General features: G+C 40.9%; 1 protein-coding gene across 1 annotated transcript in view; it reads left to right on the top strand.

The window, feature by feature from the left end:
* The window catches only part of PRKCI (protein kinase C iota), an 84,446-nt gene that overhangs the window by 8,566 nt on the left and 53,636 nt on the right, over window positions 1–22,244 (top strand). The window contains exon 2 of the mRNA XM_066347038.1: window positions 19,234–19,355. Coding sequence (XP_066203135.1) covers window positions 19,234–19,355 — 122 coding nt within the window. The remainder of the gene's footprint in view (window positions 1–19,233; window positions 19,356–22,244) is intronic.

Genomic DNA, 22,244 nt, shown 5'->3' with positions numbered 1-22,244 from the left:
ACTGCTAATTTTATAATATACAGTTTTGTCTTACTAGTATCTGGTATAAAACTTATTAATTTCCTCCATGCTTTTCAGTAAGGTCCTGTAGGTCTTGCACATTTCCTGTTATGTCTTTTCTTAGATATTTTATAAATTTCTGTTGCTTTCATTCCATTTTATTATATACTATTTTTGTATGTTTAACTCAAACTGGCCACCTTATTAGTTCTAATAATTTCTTTCTCTTAAAGATTTTATTTATAAATTTTATAGAGGGAGTGGGCACGAGAAGTGGTCGCTTCACTCCAGCGGTTCATTGGTTGCCTGTTGTGTGTGCTGTGACCAGGCAAGCCGGCAGCCTCAGCACTCCATGTCAGCACTCGGTCCACTGCTCCATCGCAGGCCAGGCAGTTCTGATCACTTCTTAGTTGGTTGTCTTTGAATTTAGAGGTAGTAATGTCATCTACAAATAACAGTTTTACCTCTTCTATATATCTCGTTTATTTTTCTTATCTGAACCATTTAGCTAGGTTTTCCAGACAGTGTTGCATTTTAGCAGTGATTGATTGTTTAATAAAATAAGATCAGTAGAGAAAACTTGCCTGACTAGGCGACAACGCAGTGGATAGATGGTTGGACAGGGACGTGGAGGACCCTGGTTCCAAACCTGAGGTCGCTGGCTTGAGCATGGGCTTGCCGGTTTGAGCGCCGTGTCACTGGCTTGAGCGTGGGATCATAGATGTGACCCCATAGTCGCTGGCTTGAGCCCAAGGTTCCTGGCTTGAGCAAGGGGTCACTCGGTCTGCTATAGTTCCCGTCAAAGCACATATTAGAAAGCAGTCAATGAACAACTAAGGAGCAGCAACGAAGAATTGATGCTTCTCATCTCTCTCCCTTCCTGTCTGTCTGTCCCTATCTGTCCCTCTCTCTGACTCTCTCTCTCTGTCTCTGTCAATAATAATAATAATAATAATAATTAGAGAAAACAATTATCTTCAAAGATTCTCAGTCTTTTTGCCTTTGAAGTATGTTAAAGAGCATAGAACTAACTTCTATGATGTACCCACATGTACCAAGTGCTTTAAACTTTAAAACCTTTTTTTCACTTATTGAGAGAGGGAGTTAAAGGGAGAAGGTATAGGAGAGAGAGAGAAGCATAAACTCATTGTTCCACTTAGTTGTTCCATTTAGTTGTGTACTCATTGATTGCTTCTCTTAAGTGTCCTACCCTGACTGGGGATGGAACCCACGACCTCAGTGCCCTGGGACGATGCTCTATCCACTGAGGCTCTCTCCACAGCCTAAACTTATTTTTGTTCAATCTTCACAACAATATTCAGAGGTAGATATCATTGTCCCACTTTATGGATGATAACATTGCAGCCTAGTAAACCACAGTACAAAGCTGAGTGTTTCTGTGCCCTTTTACTATATTGGTGGGCTTTTTAAGATTATTATTATTCTTTTATTGTCAGACTCATATTTCACAGTTATCTTTTTGAGTAAATTTTCTATCTCCTTGATTATTAAAAAGTAGAAGTTGCTTTATGACTTCTTATAACTAATTTAGGGAGTGATGCTTTGAGATTGTATGAATGAATATTCTATTCCCTTAAAACCTTTCACCCACTGGTTTTACCATCTCTGAATAATCCTGCCTAAATCTATTATATTGGTGATTTCAAATAAAATTTTGTTTTTGCTTATACATAAACTTTAGAAAAAAAGCTTATGTTGAAATACCAGAAGGGCTAAATGTGATTCTTTTTGCTTATTTCTAAATGCAGTTATTCCTAAGGAAAAACTTTAGATTTTATATTAGAATATAGGAACATAATAATTGCTTAAAGTAGTTTGTCTTCTGAAGCCCAGTAGCAAAATTAAAAATGCTTTTAAAAAAATTGAACTAGAAGTGTATCTGAATTTGTCATTTTGGGAATCTTTGTGGTGAAACAGACTGCTCTGTTGAAGACTGGTGGAAATAGGTCGTTTATGCTAACGCTGAAGTTAAAACAAGAAAAAGAAATCTTTCATGTATAATTTGCTTTATACCTTTAATTTGTATCTTTATTTTGCAGCTAATTTTTAGCTTTGGTATTATGATAAGGGCTTGTTGATTATGGAGTATATGAACATGGTGCTTCCCCACTTAGAGAAGTGTTTATAGCCTGACCTGTGGTGGCGCAGTGGATAAAGCGTCGACCTGGAAATGCTGAGGTCGCCGGTTCGAAACCTTGGGCTTGCCTGGTCAAGGCACATATGGGAGTTGATGCTTCCAGCTCCTCCCCCCTTCTCTCTGTCTGTCCTCTCTCTCTCTCTCTCTGTCTTTCCCTCTCCTCTCTAAAATGAATAAATAATAATAATAATAATAAAATTTAAAAAAAAAAAAAAAAAAAAAGAAGTGTTTATATAAAACTCCCTTAAACGTTTTAGCTCCTGGAACTTAAGGAGTGGCCATTGATAAAACATAACTCCTTTATTGAGTCTCTTTAGGAGCTATGCACTTATGTTTTCTAAGGGTTACACAGATATTTTAAAAATATTTGTATGTTCTGAAGAGTTTTAGCTCTTGAAAAATAAGATTTCTGAAAAATTCCTATTGTTTGTAGACACGCTTATGTTTGTGTTCATTTTAACTCCATATGGAATTTAATAAGGAGGTCATAGTTTTGAGGACGTCTGATCATACTAATTTTTTTCCCTTTGCATTAAAAAATGATAATTTCTGGCCCTGGCTGGTTTGCTCAGTGGTAGAGCATCGGGTCGGCATATGAATCTCCAGGGTTTGATTCCTGGTCAGGGCACACAGGAGACGTGACCATTTGCTTCTCCACTCTCCTTCCCCTTTCTCTCTCTCTCTCTCTCTCTCTCTCTCTCTCTCTCTCTCTCTGCCTCTCTCTTAGCCATGGCTCAGTTGATTTTAACACATTGGCCCCGAGTGCTGAGGATGGCTCTGTGGATCCTCTGCCTCAGACACTAAAAATAACTCGGTTGAGAGCACGGGCCCAGATAGGCAGAGCATAGGTCCCAGACAGGGTTGCTGCGTGGATCCTGGTTGGGGCACATGAGGGAGTCTGCCTCCCTGTCTCCCCTCCTCTCACTTGGAAAAGAAATGATAATGTCAAACTTGTTCTTTGCCAAGTAAATTTTATGGGAACCTTTCTTTTTCTTCTCATTTAATCTGAAATATATCCATTTCTTCCAGCCCTTCCCTTACCTACTGGTAATAACCCTGAGAGTATTGTGAAAGAAAAATTGCTTTAATTAAGCAGATTCTTTTTGATGTCATTAGAAAAAGGAATTGTTTTCTACTTTTATTTTTTAAATAAAGTTTAAAATACAATATTTCTACATGTATAAGACACACCCTTTTTTGAAAAATTTGGGGTCTAAAAACTGGGTGTGTCATATACAGTGGTTGTGGCATTTCAAACGCCATGGATGGAGCTGAGGACGAGGCAATATATGAAGACAGTGATTCATCATCAGACACAGATGAGGACAGGCTAATGGATGGGAGTTTTGACAGTGATGAGGAGTTATGAATTTTATGATGAATAAAACTTGAGTTCAATAACTTTATGTAATATATTTTTTTTTCAAATTTTGGGCCCCAGAATTAAGGTGCATATTATACTTGGGAGCATCTTATACATGGGAAAATATGGTTTTTAAAGCAATAATTTATAAAAGTAATTCAGAATTGTTTTGTCTTATATTTATTTTATTAGAAAATGAATTTTATAATCCTCTCTTTCCATGGTAGAAAAATTAATAGTCTATACCATTGAGAAGGGTTTAAGTACAAGTACATCTTTCCATCTGTGGTCTCGCCCGAATCGCCAGATCCACCGCCCATTAACTACTTTTATAGTTTTGTTTTGTTTTATTGAATCTGTTGATCAATATGAAAGATAAGGAATTGAACACTTTTTCATTGCTTCCTCTTCTATTTTTAGTTCTTGTGGTTACGTTTATAAATTAAACAATACACCTTCTCTTGCTTTTCTTTTTTTTAATTGTGGTTAAAAAAACGTAATTAAATTTTCCTACCACCTTAACCATTTGAAAGTGTACACTTCAGTAGTGATAACTACACTCATATTGTTATACAACCAGTCTCCAGAATTTTGCACTTTGCAAAACTGAAACTCCGTACATAGTGAACAACTTCTCATTTCCCTCTCCCCAACACCTGGCAATACTATTCTCCTTTGTGTTTCTCTGAATTTGATTACTCTAGATACCTCGTAAGTGGAATCATACAGCATTTGTCTTTTTGTGACTGGTCTTTTTCACTTAGCATAATGTCTTCAAGGTTCACCAATGGTGTACCATGTATCAGAGTTTCTTTTTAAAGCTGAATACCCTTTGGGTTTATATATTACATATTGTCTATCCATTTATCTGTTAATGGACACTTGGATTACTTCCACATTTTGACTATTATGAATAGTGCTGCCATGAATATGGATGTCCACATATGTTTTGGAGTCTTTGCTTTCTGTTCTTTTGTATACAGACCCAGATGTGGACTTCCTGGATCATATGGAAATTCTGTTCTTACATTTCCACCCGCAGTGCACAAGACTCTTCTTTCTCCATGTCCCTGTCAACAGTTGTTATTCTGGTTTTTTGATAGTAGCCATTCTACTGGGTGTGTGCTGATATACCATTGTGGTTTTAATTTGCATTTTTCTAAGGATTAGTGATGTTGAACCATAAGTTTGTTGGCCATTTGTATATACTCTTTGAAGAAATGTCCATTTATGTTCTTTGCCCATTTTTTATTTTATTTTTTATTTTTTTATTTTTTGTATTTTTCTGAAGCTGGAAACCGGGAGGCAGTCAGACAGACTCCCGCATGCGCCCGACTGGGATCCATCCGGCACGCCCACCAGGGGGCGATGCTCTGCCCATCCAGGATGTCGCTCTGTTGCTACTAGAGCCACTCTAGCGCCTGGGGCAGAGGCCAAGGAGCCATCCCCAGCGCCCGGGCCATCTGTTGTTCCAATGGAGCCTCGGCTGCGGGAGGGGAAGAGAGAGAGAGGAAGGAAAGGGGGAGGGGTGGAGAACTAGATGGGCGCTTCTCCTGTGTGCCCTGGCCAGGAATCGAACCCGGGACTCCTGCATGCCAGGCCGATGCTCTACCACTGAGAAAACTGGCCAGGGCCTTATTTTATTTTTTAAATTTTTTTATTTAGTGAGAGGAGGGGAGGTAGAAATAGACTCCTGCATGTGCTGGACCAGGATCCACCTAGCATGCCCACAAGGGGGCGATGTTCTGCCCTTCTGGGGCCCTTGCCCCAGTTGCAACCAGAGCCATTATTTTTTTTAGCACCTGAGGCAGAGTCCATGTAGCCCTCCTCAGCCCCAGGGGCCAACTCGCTCCATTGCATCATGGCTGCAGGAGGGGCAGAGAAGAGAGAGAAAGAGAGAGAGAGAAGTGAGAGGGGGAGGGATGAAGAAGCAGATGGGTGCTTCTCCTTTGTGCCCTCTCCAGGAATCAAACCCAGGACATCTACACGCTGGGTTGACACTACCACTGAGCCAACCAGCCAAGGTCTTGCCTTTTTTTTTTTTTTTTTTGTATTTTTCTGAAGCTGGAAACTGTCAGACAGCTGGGAAAGACAGTCAGACAGACTCCCGCATGCGCCCGACCGGGATCCACCTGGCACGCCCACCAGGGGCGACGCTCTGCCCACCAGGGGGCGATGCTCTGCCCCTCCGGGGCATCGCTCTGCCGAGACCAGAGCCACTCTAGCGCCTGGGGCAGAGGCCAAGGAGCCATCCCCAGTGCCCGGGCCATCTTTGCTCCAATGGAGCCATGGCTGCGGGAGGGGAAGAGAGAGACAGAGAGGAAGGAGGGGGGGTGGAGAAGCAAATGGGCGCTTCTCCTATGTGCCCTGGCCGGGAATTGAACCCGGGTCCCCCGCACGCCAGACCGACGCTCTACCACTGAGCCAACCGGCCAGGGCATTGCCCATTTTTTATTGGGGATATTTTTTATCTTGCTCTCTCCTTTTGTTTTTGTATTACTTGTTTTAGCTGGAGTATTGACTGTTCACTAGGAAAGAAACATTTTTGCATTTACACTTTCACTTTTTTCATATCTTGATTTTTCTTAGTAATTTTTACATTGTAAAGGTTTATAACATTCTACTCTCTACCTCAGTTTTTTTTCTTTAAAGTAATTTAAAAAAAGCATTTATAATGAATGCTTATGTAAGTGTAATGCACTTGAAGAGCCAAGTGATGGATTAACTGCTTAGAGAAGAGAAAGTAATCTTGTATCAATAATACTTCTCTTTTTGGAGGAGACAAGATGGCGCTGGAGTAGGCAGACGTACCAACTTACACCTCCCAGAACCAAAGTGGATTAAAAACTAATTTTAAGAAACATCATCTGGAAAAACCAACTTTAGACAAAACTAAGAGGACTCTTCAACCAAGAAACACTGAAAAAACCACAGTCTGGTAGGAAAAGCAGAAACGCGGAGAGGGCTGCCCAGCTCCCCGGAGTGAACGGCAGCCGGGAGAGACTCGCGTGGCGGGAAGTGAGTTTAGCAGAGAGGGGACGGTCCTGAATCCCAGGAACAAAGCCCCAGCCTGCAGCCCCAGAGCCTAGAAGAGGCGTATGGACAGTATTTAGCTGGAAACAAGTCAGGATATTGTTTGTGAGAAAGAGACTGATTTCTCATACCCAGGATTCTTCTTAAAGGGACCGTGCAGAAAACCTCTCTCACAACCACTCACCCGGGGCTCCGGGGTATGGGGAGAAAGGAGAGGACCAGAGTAGCAGGAAGAGAGTGTAATCTAGGAGGCTCAGGGAGAAACATTTTGAGAGACAGCCACCCTAACCCCTGGGATGAGGCACTCCCCAAATCTGAAGAGAATATTTCCCCTGGAAACAGCAATACGAGCAAAGGGAAGTAGGACACCAGCCAAACAAGCTCTCCCACAGCACTCAGAGCAGAGTCGTTTAGAAGGAGGGAGCTTCCGGTACTACAGTAGTGAGTCTTAGGGTCTGAGCTGCAGTGCCCCCACCCACATGACTGAGGGCTTGCCCAAGGGCAGGCAGTGGTGGGACGCGGAAGTGCGGTTCTGTTGGCAAGGACGGAAGCCTGCTGGCCACCACTGAGGCTCAGGTGTGAGCTCGGTCTTGCATGGCTGGGGAGGAGAGGACGTGCAAAAGTGGTCAAGCCCAGCTGCGGGCAGCCTGCAATCCAGCCTGCGGGAGAAGGGCGGGAGCCCCGGAAGGGGTGGAGACTTGCCCTTGAGCAAGGGCGCAGGAGCGCAGCCTTGCCCCGCCCATGTAACCGAGGTTTGTGGCCTGACTTGGGAGCTGGCTCCTCCCACGGGGGTGGAGCCAAATGCCCAGAACAGGTAGAGTCCTGCTACTGAGCATGGGCACACAGTCCCACCCGGCCTGTGGAGCCAAGGCTTACAGACTTCCCACGAGTGGGCTCCTCCTGCAAGGGCGGGGCAAAAGCCTGGAATTAGGCGGAGACCCACAGCTGAGCAAAGGTGCTCACCCCAGCCCTCAGGGCTGAGCATAACGCCACCCGCAGGGGCAAGACCGCGAAGGCCAAGACCGAGGGTTGTACACCCAAGCAGTAACACGTGATCACAGCCACTCCCCTGAAGGAGAGGTGGAGACCACAGCAAGAGCCCCAGTGGGCAGGCACTGGCAACGCCCATACCCAAACGCCCTAGGCAGCAGCAGCAGAGGGAGTGATGGGCCTGCAGATAGACCACACATAGGGAACACAGAGGCCACAACCAGTGGACTCCAGTGGCCAACACCTTCTTTTACACAGACAGTATGAGAAGGCAGAGAAATGCAACACAAATGAATCAAGAGAAATCCCAGAAAAGGGCCTGAATGAGTCAGATATAACCAAATTACCAGATGCAGAGTTTAAAATAATGATTGTTAGGATGCTCAAAGATATTAGAACAATAATAGATGGTCATTATGAACACCTAAATAAAGAGAGAGCAAATATATAAAAGGACATAGAAATAATAAAAAAACAGTCAGAAATGACAAATACAATATCAGAAATGAAGAACACAATGGAAGGAATTAAAAGCAGGATGGATGAAGCTGAGAATCGAATCAGTGAGTAAGAGGACAAGATAAATAAAGGAATGGAAGCAGAGCAGAAAGAAGAAAAGAGACTCAAAAACTCTGAGGAAACTAAGAGAGCTCTGTGACAACATGAAGAGAAATAACATCCGCATCATAGGGGTTCCTGAAGAAGAAGAGAAAGAACAAGGGATAGAGACTGTTCAAACATATCATAGCTGAAAACTTCCCTCAATTAAGGCAAGAAAACATCTCACAAGTTCAAGAAGCACAGAGAACTCTATTAAAGACAAACCCAAAGAAATCTACACCAAGACACATCATAATTAAAATACCAAAGCTAAGTGATAAAGAGAAAATATTAAAAGCTGCTAGAGAAAAAAAAAGACTATCACCTACAAAGGAGCCCCCATAAGGATGACTTCCAACTTCTCAACAGAAACACTTGAGGCCAGAAGGGAATGGTAAGAAATAGTCAAAGTAGTGCAGAACAAGAGCCTACAACCAAGACTACTTTATCCAACAAGGCCATCGTTTAAAATTGAAAGAGAAATAAAAAGCTTTCCAGACAAAAAAAACCTCAAGGAATTCACTACAACGAAACCAAGGCTGCAAGAAATGCTAAGCAGCCTGTTTTAAACAGATCAGAGGTGAAAAAGAATATAGCAAAAGAGGAATACAGTTTTAAAGAATAAAATGGCAATAAACAATTACATATCAATAATAACCTTAAATGTAAATGGATTAAATGATCTGATCAAAAGACATAGGGTAGCTGCATGGATAAGAAAACAGGTCCATTACATATGCTATCTACAAGAGACACACCTTAAAATAAAAGATGCAAAATAGACTGAAGATAAAAGGATGGAAACAAATATTTCACGCAAATGGAAATGAAAAAAAAGCTGGGGTAGCAATACTTAGACAAAATGGACTTTAAAACAAAGACTATAGTAAAAGATAAAGAAGGTCACTACATAATGATAAAGGGAGCAATCCAACAGGAATATATAACCGTTATAAATATCTATGCACCTAATATAGGAGCACCTAAATATATAAAGCAGACTTTGATGGATTTAAAGGGCGAGATCAACAGCAATACTATAATAGTAGGGGATTTCAATACCCCACTAACATCACTAGATAGATCCTCAAGAAAGAAAATTAACAAAGAAACAGCAGACTTAAAGGACACACTAGATCAACTCTATTTAATAGATATCTTCAGAACCTTTCACCCTAAAGCAGCAGAATATACATTCTTTTCAAGTGCTTATGGTACATTCTCTAGGATAGACCACATGTTAGGGCACACAAGCAGTCTCAACAAACTTAAGATTGAAATCATATCGAGAACTTCTCTGATCACAATGGCATGAAACTAGAAATCAACCACAACAGAAAAACTGAAAAAATACTCAAACACTTGGAAACTAAATCGCATGTTATTAAATAACGAATGGGTTAACAATGAGATCAAAGAAGAAATTAAAAAATTCCTAGAAAAGAACAATAACGAGTATACATCAACTCAAAATTTATGGGACACAACAAAAGCAGTCTTGAGAGGGAAGTTCATAGCATTACAGGTATATATACCTCAAGAAGCTAGAAAAAGCTCAAATAAACAACTTGACTCTACATCTAAAAGAACTAGAAAAAGAACTGTAAGTAAATCCCAAATGTAGTAGAAGGAAGGAAATAATAAAGATCAGAGCAGAAATAAATGACATAGAGGCTAAAGAAACAATACAGAGGATCAATTAAATCAGGAGCTGTTTCTTTGAAAAGGTAAACAAGATCGATGAACCTTTACGCAGACTCACCAAGAAAAAAAGAGGAGGACTCAAATAAAATTAGAAATGAGAGTGGAGAAATACCAACTGACACAACAGAAATACAAAATATTGTAAGAAAATACTATGAAGAACTGTATGCCAAAAAGTAGACAACCTAGATGAAATGGACAAATTCCTTGAAACATATAATTTTGCAAAATTAATCTGGAAGAATCAGAAAACCTAAACAGACCGATTACAACAAATGAGATTGAAACAGTTATCAAAAAACTCCCAAAAAAGAAAAGTCCTGGGCCTGATGGCTTCACAAGTGAATTCTACCAAATATTCAAAGAACTACTAACTCCTATCTTTCTCAAGCTATTTCAAAAAAATCAAGAGGAAGGAAGACTTCCAAGCTCCTTTTATGAGGCCGAGTATAATTCTGATTCCAAAACCAGGCAAAGACAACTCAAAGAAAGAAAATTATAGGCCAATATCCCTGATGAATTTAGATGCTAAAATCCTCAATAAAATATTAGCAAACCGGATCCAGCAATATATGAAAAAAATCATACACCATGATCAAGTGGGATTTATTTTCAGGAGGCAAGGCTGGTACAATATTTGCAAATCAATCAATGTGATTCATCACATAAACGAAAGGAAGGAGAAAAACCACATGATAATTTCAATAGATGCAGAAAAAGCATTTGATAAAATCCAGCACCCATTCATGATCAAAACTCTCAGCAAAGTGGGAATAAAGGGAACATACCTCAACATGATAAAGGCCATCTATGACAAACCCACAGCCAACATCATACTCAATGGGCAAAAATTAAAAGCAATCCCCTTAAGATCAGGAACAAGGCAGGGGTGCCCCCTTTCACCACTCTTATTCAACATAGTTCTGGAAGTCCTAGCCACAGCAATCAGACAAGAAAAAGAAATGAAAGGCATCCAAATTGGAAAAGAAGAAGTAAAACTATCATTTTATGCAGATGATATGCTGTTGTATATAGAAAACCCTAAAGTCTCAGTCAAAAAACTACTTGACCTGATAAATGAATTCAGCAAGGTGGCAGGATATAAAATTAATACTCAGAAATCAGAGACATTTTTATACACTAACAATGAACTGTCAGAAAGAAAAATTAAGGAAGCAATCCCCTTTACTATTGCAACCAAAAAAATAAAGTACCTAGGAATAAATTTAACCAGTGAGATTAAAGACTTGTACTCAGAAAATTATAAAACATTGATAAAAGAAATCAGGGAAGATACAAATAAGTGGAAGCATATACCGTGCTTATGGTTAGGAAGAATAAACATCATTAAAATGTCTATTACCCAGAGCAATTTATAAATTCAATGCAATACCGATTAAAATACCAATGACTTACTTTAAAGATATAGAACACATATTCCAAAAATTTATATGGAACTAAAAGAGAACATGAATAGCCTCAGCAATCTTGAAAAGGAAGAATCAAGTGGGAGGTATCACACTTCCAGATACAAGGCCATTGTACTCAAAACAGCCTGGTACTGGCATTAGAACAGGCATATAGATCAATGGAACAGAACTGAGAACCCAGAAATAAACTCACACTTTATGGACAACTGATATTTGACAAAGGAGGTAAAAGCATGCATTGGAGTAAAGACAGCGTCTTCAACAAAAGGTGTTGGGAAAATTGGAAAGCTACCTGCAAAAAAATGAAACTAGACCACCAATTTACACCATTCACAAAAATAAACTCAAAATGGATAAAAGACTTAAATGTAATCTGTGAAACCATAACCATCTTAGAATAAAACATAGGCAGTAAGCTCTCTGACATCTCTCGTAGCAATATATTTGCCGATTTATGTCCATGGGCAATTGAAATAAAATACAGGATAAACAAATGGGACTATATCAAACTAAAAAGCTTCTGTACAGCTAAAGACAATAAGAACAGAATAAAAAGACAAACTACACAATGGGAGAATATATTTGACAATATGTCTGAGATGGGGTTAATAACCAAAATTTATAAAGAACTTGTAAAACTCAATACCAGGAAGACAATCCAATCAAAAAATGGGTGAAAAAAATGAATAGACAGACACTTCTCCAAAGAGGACATACAGATGGCCAATAGGCATATGAAAAAATGCTCAACATCACTAATCATTAGAGAAATGCAAATTAAAACCACAATGAGATATCACCTTACACCAGTCAGAATGGCGCTCATCAATAAAACAACACAGAATAAGTGCTGGCAAGGATGTGGTGAAAAGGGAACCCTCCTGCACTGCTGGCGGGAATGCAGACTGGTGCAACCACTGTGGAAAACAGTATGGAGATTCCTCAAGAAATTTAAAATCGAACTGCCTTTTGACCCAGCTATACCACTTTTAGGAATATACCCCAAGAACACCATAGCACTGTTTGAAAAGAAGAAATGCACCCCCATGTTTATGGCAGCATTGTTCACAATAGCGAAGATCTGGAAACAGCTCAAGTGTCCGTCAGTGTACGAGTGGATTAAAAACCTTTGGTACAAGCCCTGGCTGGTTGGCTCAGCGGTAGAGCGTCGGCCTAGCGTGCGGAGGACCCGGGTTCGATTCCCGGCCAGGGCACACAGGAGAAGCGCCCATTTGCTTCTCCACCCCTCCGCCGTGCTTTCCTCTCTGTCTCTCTCTTCCCCTCCCGCAGCCAAGGCTCCATTGGAGCAAAGATGGCCCGGGCGCTGGGGTTGGCTCTGTGGCTTCTGCCTCAGGCGCTAGAGTGGCTCTGGTCGCAACATGGCGACGCCCAGGATGGGCAGAGCATCGCCCCCTGGTGGGCAGAGCCTCGCCCCTGGTGGGCGTGCCGGGTGGATCCCGGTCGGGCGTATGCGGGAGTCTGTTTGACTGTCTCTCCCTGTTTCCAGCTTCAGAAAAATGAAAAAAAAAAAAAAACCATAAAAAAAACAACCAAACAACCTTTGGTACATATATACTAATGAATACTACTTAGCCATAAGAAATGAAGACATCGGCCCTGGCCGGTTTGCTCAGTGGTAGAGCGTCGGCCTGGCTTGCGGAGTCCCGGGTTCTATTCCCAGCCAGGGCACACAGGAGAAGCGCCCATCTGCTTCTCCACCCCTCCCCCTCTCCTTCCTCTCTGTCTCTCTCTTCCCTTCCTGCAGCCAAGGCTCCATTGGAGCAAAGTTGGCCCGGGCGCTGAGGATGGCTCTGTGGCCTCTGCCTCAGGTGCTAGAATGGCTCTGATTGTGCAAAGCAATGCCCCAGATGGGCAGAGCATCGCCCTCTGGTGGGCGTGCCGGGTGGATCCCGGTGGGGCGCATGCGGGAGTCTGTCTGACTGCCTCCCTATTTCCAACTTCAGGAAAAAAAAAAAAGAAATGATGACATTGGCAACAACATGGATGGACCTTGATAACATTATACTGAGTGAAATAAATAAATCAGAAAAAACTAAGAACTGTATGATTCCATACATAGGTGGGACATAAAAATGAGATTTTGAGACTTGGACAAGAGTGTGGGGGTTACAGGGAGCGGGGGAGGTGAGGGAGAGAGTTGGGGGAGTGCAGGGGCACAAAGAAAACCAGTTAGAAGTTGACGGAAGACAGTTGGACTTTGGGTGATGAGAATGCAGCATAATTAAATGTCAAAATAACCTAGAGATGTTTTCTCTGAGCATATGTATCCTGATTTTTCAATGTCACCCCATTAAAATTAATAAAAAAAATTAATACTTTTTTAAGGTTCTTCTTTTGTTGTTGGGGGCTCCTATGGTTTCTGGGTCTGTTTTATCCCATGTATTTTCAGTTATATAGGACTTTCTCATACTTTCTTGTCTGCTGCTTCTGCCTATTGTGTTTTCAAAGGCTTTCATTTGTCATTTCAGTGTGCCCTTCAGTTGAAAGATATCGATGTGTGTTTCCTCTATTGTATTAAACCAGAAGCATCTGTGTTTGGACTATTTTTATCTCTCTAATGAGGTTTCACTTCTATTTAAAGTATTTCAAGAATATGTAATATTTTAAAATTTACTAAACACATATAGAATATGCTATATGCTAGGAACTATTGTAAGGATTATAAGTACTCAATCTGTTAAATTCTTTTTTAAAAATTTTTATTAATTTTGACATATTGTGTTAACATGAATTCAAGTGTCCCACTCAATGTTAAGTTCTTATAATATCATATGAGATACTATTATTCTTATTTTGCAGAAGAGGAAATTGAGCTACAGAGAGGTTACGTAGCTCATTAAAGGTTGCATGGCCCTGGCCAGTTGGCTCAGTGGTAGAGCGTCGGCCTGGCATGTAGGAGTCCCAGGTTTGATTCCCAGCCAGGGCACACAGGAGAAATGCCCATCTGCTTCTCCACCCCTCTCCCTCTCCTTCCTCTCTCTTTCTTCCCCTCCCGCAGCCAAGGCTCCATTGGAGCAAAGTTTGCCCGGGCGCTGAGGATGGCTCCATGGCCTCTGCCTCAGGCGCTAGAATGGTTCTGGTTGTGACAGAGCAACGCCCCAGATGGGCAGAGCATCGCCCCCTGGTGGGCTTGCCGGGTGGATCCCGGTCCAGTGCATGTGGGAGTCTGTCTGACTGCCTCCCTGTTTCCAGCTTCAGAAAAATACAAATAAAAAATAATGTTCTGACCATCTGGACCACTGTTCTGTTGCTTGGCAACCAAACTGTTTCATCACCTGAGGCTGTCTCAGTGCCTGGGGCCAAACTGCTCGAACTTTTTTTTTTTTTTACAAATTAGCTTCTTTTAAAAATTTTTATTTTTATTTATTTATTTATTTCAGAGAGCGAGAGTCAGAGAGAGGTATTGATAGGGACAGAGAGACAGGAATGGAGAGAGATGAGAAGCATCAATCATCAGTTTTTCACTGTGACACCTTAGTAATTCATTGATTGCTTTCTCATAATGTGCCTTGACCGTGGGGCTACTGCAGACCAAGTAACCCCTTGCTCAAGCCAGCGACCTTGGGTCCAAGCTGGTGAGCTTTTTGCTCACACCAGATGAGCCTGTGCTCAAGCTGGCGACTTCGGGGTCTCAAACCTGGGTCTTTTGCATCCCAGTTTGACACTCCATCCACTGAGCCGCCACCTTGTCAGGCCAAACTGCTTGAACCTTTAGAGCTATGTCTGCAGGAGGTAAAGAGAGAGTGAAAGCGAGAGAAGGAGGAGGAGGACGGGTGGAGAAGCAGATGGTTGCTTTTCCTGTGTGCCCTGACTGGGAATTGAACCAGAGACTTCTACATGCCAGGCTGACGCTCTAGAGCTGAGCCAACTGGCCAGGGCCCTTTCTGGAATGCTTTTTATTTTTACATTTTCCATGTTTTCTTTAGAGTCCAACATGTGACACCTCCATTCATTTAACATATGTATTAACTGAACATCATCTCTGGACCAGACACTGCTTTAGGTATTGATGACACAGCAGTGAGCAAAACAGAGTGCCTGCTGTCATGGATTTTATGTTTAGTTGGGGGAGACTTAAAATATGTATAATTTATATATGCTGGCAATGTATTTTCTCCAAAGAATCTGAATAACAAACAGAGTTAACTAGCTTCATGTACTAAAGTAGATTAATTTCCAAAACAAGGTTTACATTTTCATTAGCCACCTCTTCAAAGTGTGATTAACTATTTTTATCCATTATGTTTTTGTCAAAAATATATATGGTAATAGGTGCTGTGGAAAGTGTAGGAGGTTTATTCAGGAGTGCTCTTATAATTGACAGCTATGGAAGAAAAGGGAAGGAAGGAAGCAAGTTGAGGTAGGAAAGAATTGAGATGCCCTGAAGTCTCAACAGAAACCTCAGTTGACCCTCCAGAGAGTGAGTTCTGAAGATGCGTTGACATTTCAGGACTTATCTGAGTCACGCCTAAATCTTTATACCCCCAACATTGAATCAGTCGTTGGTTGTGGGCTGTTTCTAGGAAGGGAGTGTGACCATATGCTAGGGGTGAAATCTTTGAAGGAGACTGACAACTGGGGTTTGTCTACTGGTAATACTCCCAGCAGCTGGTGTAATACATGTTCCCTTGCTAATGGGTGATTTGGGTGGCAGGTCAGGAGGGGAAGGTCAGGTTAAAGCATCCACCACAAAAGTCATTAGACTTGGATTTGAATTCATATTCTAATTCCTGACTGTGAGACTCTGGCAAGTATTCTAGAGTTGAAAGTATTTTGCTTTCTAAATTGGTAAAATAGGATTAGTATGTCTAATTTGATGTTTATTTTGAAACAATATATATATAAAGCTTGTTTAAACATCTGAAACATACTCAGTATTCTATAAATGTTTATAGGCAAAGGAAACATAAAGTGATATTTCCTTATCCTAAGTGAATTTTCTGGAAGATGGGTTTCTCCTGGAAAATATTTTTTCTACAGTTAGTTAAGAAATGTTTGAGTCCTAATTATGTTAATAATTGTTTGAATATATTAAAAAGCTTCAAATATTTGTTTTCCAGTTGTTTATAGTTTAATTGAGGATGTGTTATCAATATTTGATGAGTTAAATAACAAAAGATGGAACATAGGGTACATGTTGGACAGGTTTAGAAGTATAGATCCCTGGTTGGCACACCGCGGCTCGCGAGCCACATGTGGCTCTTTGGCCCCTTGAGTGTGGCTTTTCCACAAAGTACCACATGTGGGCACTACCTCAATATGGAATGTACCTACCTATATAGTTTAAGTTTAAAAAATTTGGCTCTCAAAAGAAATTTCAATCGTTGTACTGTTGATATTTGGCACTGTTGACTAATGAGTTTGCCGACTACTGGTATAGACCATTGGGTTTGTTTGTTGAAAAAGGTTTAATGGAAATTGATGTTGAAGTGTCTGTTAAAGGTTTATTCCCCACCTCCCTTCATAAACTAAGCCTTAAACTTAGGAAGTGTCAGGATCAAAGCTTGCATCATCAGGGTCTTATGAGTGAGGCCTGTGAGTTAAACCAGATGTCTGTAGTAGAGTATTTTTGTTGGGAATGATGTGATCAAATTGAGAATAGAAATTAGAACCAGATTATCAAGAGTTTTCAATAGCACAGAGAGTTGCAATTATAGATTTAGGAGACCCCTACATAGAGATAATAGTTAAAGCATTGAATGTGAAGTATGTTTCAGAAAGAGTGAGAGTAAGGGAGAGAGAGAGAAGGAATCAGTGAATGAATTAATGAATATGAGAGCAGTGTAAAGACTGTCTTGTGATTCAAGACAAAAGGAGACTTAAATGTTAAAGAAGACAATTGTAGAAAGAGAGCCAGGGAAGCATACTGTCATGAAAGCCAAGGCAAGAGGGTTCTAAGAGGCAGGTGTGGAAATCCATAAGATGCTTAGGGAGGGAATGATTATTAAGAAAAGGCCATTCAGTTTCTATGCTTGGCTCTCTTCTTATCTTCAGTAGCCCCTAGGACTGCAGTTTCAACTTTTTGCCTTTGATTAAAACATTTAATTTTCTATTTCCTGCTCTATGTGCCAATTAGCCATGTTTGCTCACAGTTCCTAACAGTGTCATTTCCTTCGTTTCTTTGAAACATACTTATTGAGTAACTGTTCTGTGCTAGGCACTATGCTGGCCATTCGGAATACACGTATAATGTACTTTTATCAAGCTTACATGCGAGCGGGGGTATGTGGTGAACTATAAACATTGGGTTATCTGTTCGGTGGTAGAAGAGGTAGCCAGGGCCAGTTCACATAGGGCCTTATAGACTTCAGGGGCTTTGGATTTTATTCTGCATGAGAGGCAAAAGGCATTTGAAGAGTTTAAAACAGAAGGACATGAACTACATTAATTTTGTAAAACCCTTAGAACAAAGTGTGACATATGGAGATCATCATTGAAGTGATAAATTAGCATCATTCTGTCTCTTGAACTTACCTTTGGAAGGATGACTATGGTTGGCCACTGCAAGATTAAATCATTTGGAGGCTTTTCATGGCTCCTTGGAGGAAACCCCGGGCTTCTGCTCTAAAACATTTTGTTACATTTTAAGTTTTATAATGAATAGCTGCTATATGACTCACATACTTTTGCTTACACTTTTGTGTTTATTCTTATGTTTTTTTATTTAAAAACTAATTTGGACCTATGGGAATTTTTTTGGAAAAAAGGTGAACATAAAGGTGTGAGATCTAAAAGTCATGCCATAGAAAGAATGGTTGACAGTCTCATGGGTGGTTAGTCATGTGGAAGTAAGGGCTGAGGAAGAAGACAGGACAGATCTTTGTCAAATTTTTGAAGATCCATCTCTTAGACAAAGGATAGACTTTTTGGGAAGAGGAGATCTGGGACAGTGCTTGAAACAGTCTTCTGTTAAATATAAGGCAGAAGTTATTCATGTATGGAGTACAGTGCCTAATAAAAGAATGATCTTCTGGGCCCTGGCCAATTTGCTCAGTGGTAGAGTGTCGGCCGGGTGTGTGGATGTCCCAGGTTCTATTTCCGGCCAGGATACACAGGAGAAACCCCCATCTCCTTCTCCACCCTTTACCTTCTTCTTTCTCTCTATCTCTCTGTTCCCCTCCCACAGCCAAGGCTCCATTGGAGCAAAGTTAGCCCAGGTGCTGAGGATGGCTCCATGGCCTCCGCCTCAGGCACTAGAATGGTTCTGGTTGCAACGGAGCAACGCCCCAAATGGGCAGAGCATCGCCCCCTGGTGGGCATGCCAGGTGGATCCCGGTCAAGTGCATGCAGGAGTCTCTGCCTCCTTGCATCTCACTTCAGGGGGAAAAAAAACAACAACGATTTTCTGACCAGGAGGTAACGCAGTGGATAGAGCGTGGGACTGGGATGTGGAGTACCCGGGTTCGAAACCCTGAGGTCTCTGGTTTGAGCGCGGACTCACCAGCTGAGTGTGGGGTTACTGGCTTGAGTGTGGCATCATAGACATGACCCCATGGTCGCTGGCTTGAGCCCAAGGTCGCTGGCTTGAGCAAGGAGTCACTCAGTCTGCTGCCCTCCCCCTCACCTGGCAAGGCACTTATGAGAAAGCAATCAATGAACAACTAAGGAGCCACAACGAAGAATTAATGCTTCTCATCTTTCTCCCATCCTATCTATCGGTCCCTGTCTGTCCTTCTCTGTCTCTCTCTCTATATCTGTCACAAAAAAGTAAAATAAAATAAAAGATCTTCTGATAACATTAAAGCAGTGGTGAGACTACGCTCTGTTAGAGCACTTGCGTGGAAATTGAATTAACATTTCTTACCAATTTAATTTTTACTTTACAGAGATGGTTTACTGGAAACAGCACGTGTTCAAGTTTTCAGCATTCAGTAATGTGTAGAATGTTACTCATTTTAATCATTGTCAAACTTAAAACTCCGTTTCTTTTTCAGGGATATCATGATAACACATTTTGAACCTTCCATCTCCTTTGAGGGGCTTTGCAGTGAGGTTCGAGACATGTGTTCTTTTGACAACGAACAGCTTTTCACCATGAAATGGATTGATGAGGAAGGTGAGTGGCAAAGAGAGGGCGGCAAGTGGAAGCATTTGATTTAAGATTCTATTCTGTCATTTGTTTTTAAAATATAATAAAAGTCCTAATTTTTTAAGGGGAGAAAAGGTATACTAAAATTTTGATGCCATTTTAACTTTTTTTAAAAGTATTTAAATTGAAAGACTACCTAAATGTACCTACCATCTTTGTTTACCCCTTGCACCCTGAAATAGAGTGATGTAGTGTGACTCTTTATCCAGGAATAAGGGAAACATCCTATCAAGTAGTATTACATTTTACTTTAATTTTGAATATGTGTTGTCTTATATTTTACTAGACCTTCAGTAATGTGAAAGTATTTTTTAGTGAATATTACTTTAAAGAAAATATTATGGAATAAAAGTGATTATGACAAACATTATTTCAAAAACGGTGGCAGAAACTCCATACCTTAATGACTTGTGCTCAGAAAGTATTTGCTGAGTATCTGTGCCGAGGGTAAGGTGTTTTCTATCCCCAGACCTGCTCAGTGTCACAGGCAGATGGACATGTGAACAGCAAATGTGGTGAGTTAAACATAATGTATAGGGGCCTTAGAATACAAAAGAAGCAGCATCTATATATGCCTGAAGTATCTGTGAGGTTTGAGCTAAACTAGAACAAGGAGTGAAAGTTCTTGAAGTGGAGGAGGTGAGAGGAACAGCATTTACAGTGAAGAATAAGATACAATAAAAGGGCACAGAGGTTTGAAGAATACAGTATGTGGGAAAGAATAGTAACTCACTAAATCTAAAGTGTAGGAAGTAGTGAGGTATGAACTTGAATTAGATCCTTGCTACTCAAAGTGTGGTCTGCAGAGCTTACTAGAAAGGGAATCTCAGGCCTTATCACAGACTAGTGAATTGGAATCTTTATTTTAACAGGATCTAAGGTGAGTGGCATGAATATTAAAGGTTAAGAAGCATGGATCCCTGAAGGTTTGACAAACTACATTAGACTTTATTTTACACATTGGGAACGTCAATGAAGTGTAGTTTAAAATACCCTAAATATACTAATTGTATAATGGTTTTCTGTTAATTATGATATGAATGAAATTTCATTTTAAGGAATGTCATTATAATATTTAGTTCAATATTTGGGGCCATTTCTATGTTCCTTGATTTGTAGAGTTCCAAGCTGTAGATTGTCATTTTTTAAAGACATATTTAAAGTTTTTCTGAAGTAATCCGTGTTCACTATTTGGGGGCAAAAACTGGGACAGATGTTTATGAAGTTTAACTATCTTGGCCCTTTTGCTTCTTTCCTCCTTCTCCAATTCCCCTTCTAAAAGGAAACCACTGGTAACAGTTCAATATATATCTTTCTAGATATTTTCAACAACAAATGTTCATTTCTATGCACTATTGATAAGCACGCCTTTTATAAACAAAAAAATTATATACAAACCATGAAGCTATTTTTCCTTTACATTGTGTATTGGACATTTTTTCACTTCATTGTGCATCAGTTTGGATCATTACCTTTTTAAAATCTGCATAATATTTCATGATTTATTTATTTAATCCCTTATTGGTAGACATTTGGACTATTTATAATTTTTCACTACTATATCAGTATATAATAAACATTTACTTTTTTTACTCTTCTGAAATGAGATGCAGGCAGGCAGAGAGACAGACTCCCGCATGCACCCGACCGGAATCCACCCAGCATGCCCACCAAGGGGCGATGCTCTGTCCATCTGGGGCGTTGCTCAGTGGCAACGGGAGCCATTCTAGAGCCTGAGGCGGAGGCCATAGAGCCATCCTCAGCTCCTGGGCCAACTTTGCTCCATTGGAGCTTTGAATGCGGAGGAAAAGGGAGAAATAGAAAGGAGAAAGGGAAGGGTGGAGAAGCAGGTGGGTGCTTCTCCTGTGTGTTCTAGCTGGGAATTGAACCCAGGACATCCACATGCTGGGCCGACGCTCTACAGCTAAGCTATAATGAACATTTTTATATGTAATTTTGTGCTATCATATAGGGCTCACAGTGTGGCAAATTCGCAGAATATGCATATCATAAATTTGGTAACTAGGGACAATTTGATGTCAGAAAGAGTTAAACCAGATCATGACACGGCTACATCGACTGAGAACATCTCTTTCCCTTTGGCTTTGCCAAAGGGTATTATGAGTCCTTGACAGTTTTTGAAATTTAATAAGTAATGCTCACTTGATATTATAAATTTTTTATTTATTTATTTTTGTTTTTGTTTTTTCTGAAGCTGGAAGCGGGGAGGCAGTCAGACAGACTCCTGCATGCGCCCGACCAGGATCCACCCAGCATGCCCACCAGGGGGCGATGCTCTGCCCATCTGGGGCGTCGCTCTGTTGTGACCAGAGCCATTCTAGTGCCTGAGGCAGAGGCCACAGAGCCATCCTCAGCGCCCCGGCCAACTTTGCTCCAATGGAGCCTTGGCTGCGGGAGGGGAAGAGAGAGACAGAGAGGAAGGAGAGGGGGAGGGGTGGAGAAGCAGATGGACGCTTCTCCTGTGTGCCCTGGCCGGGAATCGAACCTGGAACTCTTGCACGCCAGGCCGATGCTCTACCACTGAGCCAACCGGCCAGGGCCTAAATTTTTTATTATTTAAGGGTAAAACTGAGTGTCTTTATCTTTTCAACAACTTTTTGACCAATTCTATCACAAGGTTATTTTCAATATTGTTAATTATAAATGGTATGGATATATTAACACTATGTCTTCAGCCTGAAAATGAGACTTTATAGTTGAGCGTAGTACAAAAAATATAGTTAGCATCAATAAACTGAATTTTACCATGAACCAGTGTTGTTTTCATTTTAATCCTCTTCTGATTATTTCATTCTATTCATTTGCCATTTAGAGGTTTTGCAGTCAGTGGTTTTC

This window comes from Saccopteryx leptura, chromosome 8, assembly GCF_036850995.1.
Source record: "Saccopteryx leptura isolate mSacLep1 chromosome 8, mSacLep1_pri_phased_curated, whole genome shotgun sequence".
NCBI lineage: Eukaryota > Metazoa > Chordata > Mammalia > Chiroptera > Emballonuridae > Saccopteryx > Saccopteryx leptura.
Note: the sequence above shows the minus strand (reverse complement) of the source record. Positions and strands in the feature narration are given on the sequence as shown.